The sequence below is a fragment of the Mugil cephalus genome, chromosome 12, assembly GCF_022458985.1.
Source record: "Mugil cephalus isolate CIBA_MC_2020 chromosome 12, CIBA_Mcephalus_1.1, whole genome shotgun sequence".
Classification (NCBI taxonomy): domain Eukaryota; kingdom Metazoa; phylum Chordata; class Actinopteri; order Mugiliformes; family Mugilidae; genus Mugil; species Mugil cephalus.
In genome coordinates, this window is record NC_061781.1 from 9,239,566 (window position 1) to 9,249,436 (window position 9,871).

General features: G+C 43.9%; 1 protein-coding gene across 1 annotated transcript; it reads left to right on the top strand.

The window, feature by feature from the left end:
• Window positions 1-6,033: 6,033 nt before the first annotated feature.
• Window positions 6,034-8,136, top strand: LOC125018158 (C-X-C chemokine receptor type 4-like). Its single transcript, XM_047601895.1, has 2 exons — window positions 6,034-6,188; window positions 6,451-8,136. The coding sequence occupies exons 1-2, from the start codon at window positions 6,132-6,134 to the stop codon at window positions 7,564-7,566; spliced, it is 1,173 nt and encodes a 390-aa protein (XP_047457851.1). The 5' UTR covers window positions 6,034-6,131; the 3' UTR covers window positions 7,567-8,136.
• Window positions 8,137-9,871: the final 1,735 nt, after the last annotated feature.

Below are 9,871 nucleotides of genomic sequence, written 5' to 3' on the forward strand. Positions count from 1 at the left end.
TATCGTCACCCATCACAAGGAATCCCCCCCCCCTGACAAGGATGCACATCTACTCAAATCCAGCTTGTCAGTTTTCCATCACTGGGTTTAAATAATGAATGAAGTCCATCTCCCCGTGCTGAGTGGTGCTATAAATCAGCTCTAAAAGCAAGCTGCCAAAGGCGATGGGTTTTTTACGCACGTAGCCTCTCTGGAAAGGTTAAAATGGTCCGTTAAAAAAAACAAAACGAAAAAAAAAATCGTCAATCTGACGTGGCGAGGTAGTGACTAAGCCTTTGTTGTCTTTGGCCTGGTTGCCGCGCTGGCGAAATATGCTGAGTAATGAAATAGCATCGGTTGCTTCACTTCACTTTTCAGAGGCGCTTTCCTAGGTTTTAATAAAACAAAAAAGAGAGAAAGTTGATTTCTTAAATAAATAAATAAATAAATGCGGCCTCAATGTGCAGCCTCAGTTGGGGAAGAGCATAAAAGTCTTATAAGATTCAACTAAATAAATAAAAAAGTGAGAAAAAAAATGTGCTGACTGATGTTTCAGAGATGAACTTCTGATGACGTGTCATTCAGAAATATTCCCCTTCAAAGTGTTTTGATGTTAGCGGCAGTGGAAGGAGCGGCTTGGTGTGGTTTGGGCAGCGGGTTTATTCCCCCCTTTTTTCCCCTCCTCTGGTCACTCGACTCTGGAAAGCTTATCCACTGTCATCTGTCCTATTGTTCCTGTTATCTGAGGTGATCAGGGCTTCTGTTCGCATTTGATTCCCCTCTGCCACGCACGCTTGGCAGATGGAGGCCCTCCACCTGCGGAGAGCCTGAAAGAGCGCTCACTGTGATCTTCTGTCGTACACAAATGCGGCAGAGGGATCTCCCAGTGTTGGGAGAAAATGGTAACTCGTGGGGGAAACTCTTTCTGAACTGATTTAAATTCCCACCATGACCGACCACTTGCGTGCAGAGACAGTGACAGTTACACGGCCTTGTTTCTTGGAGAGCCCGCTCTTAAGTGGACATCTAAACTGTCATGCAAATAAAGCCCTTCATTGCTGCCGTGTTATGTACTGCGTGCTCGTGAGAGATAAACTCCGTGGGGTGGTGCACGCCGGCGATTTTAATACGGTTGCAAGCCAAAACCACAGTGGAGACGTTGGTGAAAAGGGAAAAGGAACCCCGGTTGCGTTTATCAAGGGCTCTTGGAGTACACCCTTCCTATGCAACAGCTCGCCCCGTTTCTCAAGCGCCCACGTGACTCGCTTTGGATCCGTGCCACATGTGGATATATCTTTTCCCCTGACTGCCGCAGGGCAGTGTCACGAACTTCACTTTTTAATGGTACATGCCCTTGCGTCTAATTCTGCAGGGACTCCGTGTCAGGACAGGCAGCAGCAGGATTTCAGGTAATCAGCGTGAAACTCTCTTTTCAAGGTATAAGACCAAGAAATCGCCTGCTCCCAGTCGTTGCCCACCTGCGTTCTCGGCGTAGTGGCTGAGGAGTAGGCAGCAGGCAGGAGAAATGAAAGAAAAGTCCCCCGATACCCCACGCTGACACCAGGGCGCCGGTGTGTTGCTGTCCTGCTGTGACCCCAAATTAATTTTCCCGCTACAGCCAGGCTGATGAATGTATTTTTAACTTGCTGTGAACCCCTCACACATAGATATTTAAGGACTTAAAAAGCCACAGGGATCCCAACTATTTCTTTAAATGTATTCAAAGAGATTCTTTTTTAAAAATTAGTTCATGTTAGTCTTTTATTATAACAAAATACTTTGTGCAGAGTACAGAGGGAATTCAGTGGAAGTTAAATCCTGTGGGGAATAAAGCTCCGCATGCGACTGGATGGTCGTAAACAAAAAGTCATTTTATTGTAAACAAATTCAACCCCACGGCACAGGGTGAACCGAATTGGCCTGACATCCATCCAATTTGTTAACTCATAATATTATTATGGATAAAAAAAAATAAAAATCCACTAAAATCTAGACGATAGCTTCTCCAGTGTTCAATATAAATAATGTAATATTAAAACCACGTGTTCCTTCACTCTGAATTCACAGAGATACCATAACCTTGACTGAGGTCATGGAAGGAGCTTTTTCAGCGCTCGCAACCCCGACAGCGGAGTAGGAAGTTTAGGAGGGTGCCGACCAAAGATAAGGAGCTAAAGCTTTGTCTTTAAAGTGCCCCTATTGTTCAATTCAAGCTCTTTCTTCAAAAACAAATGCAGCGAGCAAGTAAGCCGGATGCTTTTACATATTTTTTATTTATTTTTTTTTTTTCTCGATGTGGAAATATAATCATTAATGTGTCCCTCTGCCAACGAAACTATTTCCTCTGGCAGTGACAGCTTTGAATAAGGAAGAAAACACAGAGGTTCCAGGAGCTCCCGCTCGCACGGTCTAAGAGGGCCTCGTGCGAAAAATCGGCTGTGTATTGAGAGTGTCGTGTTTTTTTTATGCTGCCTTGTTTTGCTCAAAGAGGCCTGATGCGTCTTGTCTTGACACAAGACAGAACCCAAACAAAGGTACGGAGAGCATGAAGGATGAATCTCTCATCTTGGCTGAGGGCCGTAGACACCATTCCCCCCCGCTCCACCCCCCCGATACCAAACTCCTCCGCAACCAACCCTCTCCCCTTCAACACAGACCGTAGAGACAAAGAAAAACAAGAACACCCAGATAGAGCATTGGCTGGTAGATAGATAAAGAAGTTATGCATTCCAGTGTGAGCAATGAATTCTGATCATCTTAAATCAGAGGTCCTTCAATAAGTAGAAAAAAATACAACATCTATGCCACAAAATAGGCGAAATACTTACTGAGGATTACACACATAACTGTCAGGGTGGGAATGTGATCTAATAAACGCCAGAGTTTTCTAATAAATAATGATTCTGTTTGCTTTTCTTTAGTGCGCAAAGTCAACGTGACAGTAAAAGCGACCTCTACAAATTTATGAGCCTGGCGTGCATTTGTAAGCACACTTTGCATGTACCCCAGCGAAATACACTTAGAGCACGTTTCAGAGCTCAGACAAGAGATTAAAGGTATTTGAGTTTCTCAAATCCTTTTGCGCATTTATGGGCGACACCCAAAGTCGGCTTCAATAACAAAGGTGGGATGTTTTTTTTTTTTTTGTGCAGTGATTTTAAAAAACTTGAAGGTGATATTCGAGCAGAGCTATCATTATGAAAAATTATCCCGTGCTGACTTGCCGAGGGGAGCCGGGATGAGTTGGAACTGGAGGGGCTGGTGTTGACTGAACAGCGCCGCTCATTCTTCTCTTTATCTCTCTGGCATTCTTCTGCCTCATTTCAATAGCCATTCTTCACGGAGAGAGCCCCCTTCGCCGCCGTTCACACTTCTTGTGATTTGTATTCTAAGTAGCTCACAGATCTTTTGTATTCCTGGGCCGATAGCAATCTGAATCCTCGCGCTGACATGGAGGGCTGCAGTTATCCTCCTGCAACCCAAAAAAAAGAAAAAGGAGAAGAAGAAGAAGAAGAAGAAGAAAAAGAAAAAAAAGCTCCCATTTATTATGTGGAGTGAAACCTGTCGTGTTGAAATCCTCCAAAGCGATAAGCTCCATGTACACACAGACTCTGCAAATGATGAAAAGGTGAATTGCAAAAGTGGATTGATTGCACTGCGCCGGCTTTGTTGAATTTTATTTCTCAGAGCGACGAGAGCGAGCACATTCAGCGTAGGGTGTAACTTTCTGCTGTTTGCGCGTTACGTGCGCAATAATTAAAAGAGCACGACCAATCTCAACAAATCCTACGCAAAGTGAAGACAAAACCCGTTGTGTCACCCATCAACAGAGCTGCACACTTTATGTTAAATTTACACCTAAATGCAACATTTGTACTGAGTTATGACCCAGCCCTCGTAATAACAATGAACATATAGCGGTAAAATATTACTGTGGTTAACTTACAACTATGTGAAACATTTCGCTCACAAATGTACGGGAATACGTGACGTCAAAGCGATTCCAGTGTCATTTCAAAGACACCACAACTTGTGACATTGAAGACTCGGGGAATACGAATGAATTTTTTTGCAGTTTTTAAGAGAAGCGCACAGACGCTTCACAAGAACTTCATCTGAAGGCCTGCTTCAAAAAGAGGTAAGTCAGGAATTCCCCTCGGTAATGAAAGTGATTTGGGCAGTGTAGAAAAAAACAAAACAATGAAATACTCTGCATTTGATTCAGAACACACAGATAAAAACCAGAAGTTCTGCTCGCAGACAGATAACAGAACAACTGTCTGCAGCTGAATGGCGTTGATAAGAGCGTCATTCCAATACAGTGGCCTTTCTCCGAGCTGTAGATTCCCCACCCTCTGCTTCCCTCTGCTTCCCCCTCCTCTGGAGTCCTGCCGCATGGGGGATCTGAGAACGACAAAGACGTGGGATTAATCTACTTTGATAACACACAGAACGTATATTTATCGCTGTCCTTTATAACCGGTGGCGCGAGATCAACGCGTCTGGAAATCTGGCTGATTATTAGATTATTAATGGATGTTCTGATGTTTAATTAAAGCCCCTCACCATTTGTTGTCTTGATTTTGTTGAACTTGCAGATTCAATCAGGTCTGCGCTCTCGACTATTTACCGGTGAAACACATGCTTGTGCATTCTGACAAAATGAAAATGCAAATGCGTGTGTAACACCAGGGGATTTTAGACATGCCACACCAGATGGAATAACCGCAGTTTCTTTTTCAGATTTTTTGTTTTTCAATTTCAGTTATGTAATGCTGGTTAGTAATGACTACCAAGGAAGTGCAGTATGACTGCCCCAAACAAATTGCAGGAATTTATGTGATTCAGTTGTTTTTCTAACCTTCCTCATTTTGACTATTCCATTATACACTTAACTATTCACGTAGCAGGACCTGAATCATCCTGACGTGCCACCGATATGTTGATATCTACATGACAAAAAGGCCCGATGTGAACAGATCTGCCTTCCATCAGTCGCTCAATTCGCAACTGCAAAATAGACGCATGGGCTATAAACATTCTCGAACCCCTTTTTTAGCACAACGAGGGGTTATCAGTGATGCAGATCCACTTTCTGAATCCGCCGCTGCTCTTAAACATCAGAAAACCCGAAGCAGCGTTTGCACGCTACATGCAGCATATTCATTTTCAAACAACCGCCAGCTCATTTTGAGGGGTTGGGCGGGGGAGTTTCGTGGGGCCTGGCCCTGTCGTCACTGCCTCAACCGAAATCCGAGAGTGTTGGCAAAGCCGTGAGAGAATTGATGTTCTGCATATTGCGGCTGGAAAGCTGTTTGATAGAAACCGCACGTTATATAGGGTGTGTGGCTCTTTTCTAATCCACCGGGGGGTCATTTAGCACTTGGTGGCACAGACATAACAGCACTCCAGGAGTGACCGAGTGCGTGCGGAGGTGAGGACAGAATTCAGGCTTTCGCTGATGAAAACTGTCATCAGACGCCGTTGTAAGTGATTTGTGGAAAGAAATATAAGGCTGTGAGGGGGGCCCCAGAACATCAAATTCAAATGTCACTTCCAACTTCTAGCAGATTGAGAAGGGAAGGGCAGAGCGTGTGTCTGAAAAGCTGATATATAATACATGAAAAGCTTGTGTAATCCCCAAATTGCTCTCAATTTCTTTCTTCTTCTTCTATTGTACTTCCATAATGGCCCTATTATTATAGTAATTGTGGCATAATAATGTTTGTGCCATTGTGGTAATCACATAAAGGTATCACATAATGAGCCACGTCCTTTATTGGAGAGCTTCTTACACAATAAAAACGACATAAAGAACACGGCAGAATAAAAATAATAATCCTAAAATTAATAATTACATTTTAACATTCATCCGAGAACATTCATTCATTCTTCCTTATTTTTTTTCTATTCTTTTCTGTCTTTTTCTGTCCTTTTTTTTTCTTTTTTTAAACCTCTAACAAACGGCGGTTTTTGGAGCAAAGTTTCGCAAACTGACGCCCTCACCACAGGCGCACTAGTTTTATAGTCAGTCCGTTTTGGGAGAGTAGCGGCTCCTCCCCCGCGGGGGAGGGCGGAGTTAGCTCAGTTATTTATGGGGTTGTTGGCCCCTTCAGTCAAACAACTGATCACCCGACTTCACGCGCGACTCCATGCTCACCGGTGCCAACGTGACTCTTATCAACGAGCAACGGTTAAACATGTCGGTGGTGAGTGTAATATATATTTTTTTCTCATCTTGTCTGGGGCAGGCTTTATTTTTTTTTGTTTTTGTTTTTTGCTTGAGTACACTTACCTGTAAATATATAAAAACAGTTTTCCACGTGTCTTTATAATCGTTATATATTTCTCATTTTTACTTTTTTTTTCAATAAGAAATAAATTAAAAATTAGCAGAATTTGTAGAAAAAAAGAATCTCAGTTGTTTTCTGGTATTAATTTTAATTTTTTTTCTTCCTTTTGTCCTTGCAGACAGACTATGCGTACGACCTTTTTGACAACAGTAGTGACATCCCAGAGGGGTCCGGAGAGTTGGACCTGGAATACCTGGAGCCATGCGGCAGGTCTCTCAGCAGCGACTTCAGCAAGATCTTCATGCCCACAGTTTACGGAATAATATTCGTTCTGGGGATAATTGGCAATGGATTAGTTGTTGTTGTCATGGGCTACCAGAAGAAGGTCAAAACGATGACGGACAAGTACCGGCTCCACCTCTCCGTGGCTGACCTCCTGTTTGTCATCACGCTGCCCTTCTGGGCTGTGGACGCAGCGAAAAGCTGGTACTTTGGAAGTTTCCTCTGCGTGTCTGTGCACATGATCTACACGGTCAACCTGTACAGCAGCGTGCTGATCCTGGCATTCATCAGTCTAGACAGGTACCTGGCAGTCGTGCGAGCCACGAACAGTCAAGCCACGAGGAAGCTGCTTGCGAGCAGAGTGATCTATGTGGGTGTGTGGCTGCCTGCGGCCATACTGACGGTACCCGACCTGGTGTTCGCCAGGGTGCAGAACATCGGCTCCTCCGTCCTCACGAATGGGAGCATGGAGACCGCAGTCTTCAAGACGATCTGCCAGCGCTCTTACCCGGCAGAAACCTATCTCGCGTGGACAGTTGTGTTCCGCTTCCAGCACATCCTTGTGGGCTTCATCCTGCCGGGCCTGGTCATTCTCATCTGCTACTGCATCATCATCGCCAAGCTGTCTCAGGGCGCCAAGGGCCAGACGCTGAAGAAGAAAGCCCTGAAGACCACAGTCATCCTCATCCTGTGTTTTTTCTGCTGCTGGCTGCCCTACTGTGTGGGCATCTTTTTGGACACCCTCATGATGCTGAACGTGATCTCCCCATCTTGTGGGCTGCAGCAGTCCGTGGAGAAGTGGATTTCAATCACCGAGGCTCTGGCCTACTTTCACTGCTGCCTGAACCCCATCCTATACGCTTTCCTGGGAGTAAAGTTTAAGAAATCTGCCAGGAGCGCGCTGACAGCCAGCAGCAGATCAAGTCAGAAAGCGTCTCTCATGACAAAGAAGCGAGGCCCAATTTCATCCGTGTCAACCGAATCCGAGTCTTCAAGTGTTTTGTCAAGTTAACCGACGGTCCGCCTCAGAGTCAGTGACTGGACACTCTCACGGGAGAAAAAAAGCTTTAATTTCAAAGAACTTACTACATTTTGTACATATGTACAAAGAAGAGTTTTTATACTTTTTCACTTGTTTGACTTGATAACGTGTGTTTCGTGAGGACTTCTGTTGCAGTTATTGACAGATTTTTGTTGTGTTTTATTTTCTTGTCGGTTTTTGTTTGCTCCTCAAAGCAGATTGTCATTCTCAGGCTGTGCACCATTTCCATTCATTCGGCTTTACAGCCCCAGTCTCTTTCTCCACGTTTTCATCGTAGCGGTCTGCAATGGTTTGTCAAGACCCAGGAACGCAATGTCCTTGTCTGTTTTCAGGAACGGTAGCTGCTTTTGTAAACCTGTACATAGTTTGTAGCATTTTGTGTGTTCGCACTTACGTCGTGTGATTATCTGAAAGCTGTTATTTATTGCCTGTCATAACCACTGGAAGTTTGTAAACTAAAGAAGACTGCAAGCTGCTTTTTTAATTCGATTTTGTATTTCATTTGTAATGTAAAAATAAAAAGAATCAATGGTTCTCATACATGCTGCGTGGTGTGCCTTTTCCCCAGCTCCCATCTCCCCTCGGGGGGTGGGTGTGTTTGTGTGCGTGCTGTGGGGGTGGGGGGGATGGAGGGAGTGTCTCCTAACACAAATGTCACCACCTGAACTGGCTGAGAAGCAGAGGGACTGAGCAGACAGACCCTGTAATTGCAGGAACATCTGTGCACTTTTACATCTTAGGCTCCCACCTCACAAGAGCTCAAATGTTCAGTCATAATTAGCGCCCATATGGGTCCTTAACAAAGAAAATACCACGTTGAGTTGACCTTTGACTTATTTTCTTTCTTTTCAGTTTGCAAGATATACTGCTTTCTTTATGTGTGGCTTGTAAACAAGTTTTATCCTCATTCAGATCCTAGATTGGGTCAGTGGGTCGACATGGCCACCCTGACTCACAAAAATAAAATTGGGTTCCTACAGGCTGAATATGCAAATAGGCAGACATTGTCTTTCTTGAGGATTCGTGTCGTATATCAGTGGCAGTAAACTTACCAGAGTTACACAGTGACAAGACATAAAAATGAAGTTTTAAATCCATACCCACATCAATCTTTCTGTGGCTTCTTTTATCTGCTGGGCATTCCAGATATTTAATCTGGGTGGGCTGCTGACAGAGAGTGATGTTCAAGTTGGAGACCAAAGGACGGGGGGAAACAATAGATGTCAAGGAGAATGGAGCCATCAAATGGCCGCTGTGCAACGCAGCGCTGGCATTCATTCAAAAACTCCAGCGGAGTTGCATTTCCATTTCTTTACATGTAAAAAAAGAAGAAAAAAAAGAAGGTGTGAAGTGCTCCCATCAAGGAACAAGGTTAATGGATGTTTAAGGCCACTGGTCTCTCACAGTGAGACAGGATAAAACAAGGAGGGCTTTTTCAGTTGGAAATGTAGCTAAATGACGCAGAATTAGCATAAAAAGAGTTTGATTTGCTTCGGCCTGCGGGATCTCTGAATAAACCTTTGCTGTGCTTCATCCTTCATCATCCATTTCCTTCATCTGCTCTTCTTGTTGTAGAGCTGGGATCATAGCGACTACCTGGTGCGTGTGCACGCCGTGATGATACAGAGGAATAATATCAGACATTATCCCTTGCATGATCAAAACCTCAGGAAGAACAAAAGGGAACTCAGTAGTCGAGAACGTGGTTCACAATTGCACAATGAGTATGCCTTTCAATACAGGTCCTGCAGATGAAAACGTTCAGCACAGCCCTACATAATCTCTCTAATGCGTTTAAATGTTAATATGGCTGGATGTTTTTAGTACTTTTTTTTTTTTTTCAAAACACTCATCAGGAAAAGGTTTCTTTGTTCTTCTGCAGACTGACTAATCTGCACACTTGAGCGCATAAATTTTAAGCACTCGATCCGACTCACTTGGGAGCAAAAAATGTGGCTTCTCATTAATTATTAAAGCCATTGCTCTCTGCGCGATGAGAAAATATCCTGATCGACCATCACACAGCTGAGCTGCTGGGCCTTCCGCGCTACCAATTTTTGTGTTTATTTGACATAAACAAAGACTCTCTCGTGAGATTATAAGGACAGCGCGGCCACCGTGTCTCACAAAGCATAAATATCTTCATCCCGTGAAATTTAGCACCAATCAAACCTTTCTGACGTCCGATATTTATCAGTTAAAACAAACTTGTCCGTGGATGTTCCAGCGGTGAAAAGTTTTTGTTTGATTTACTGGGTTAAAGGTCAAAGCTGTT

Bases quoted from the DNA above. Each gene is read 5' to 3' on its own strand.
- LOC125018158 (XM_047601895.1), top strand. From the start codon at position 6,132: ATGCTCACCGGTGCCAACGTGACTCTTATCAACGAGCAACGGTTAAAC. The intron at 6,189-6,450 runs GTGAGTGTAATA...TTGTCCTTGCAG, and splicing joins AACGGTTAAACATGTCGGTG to ACAGACTATGCGTACGACCT.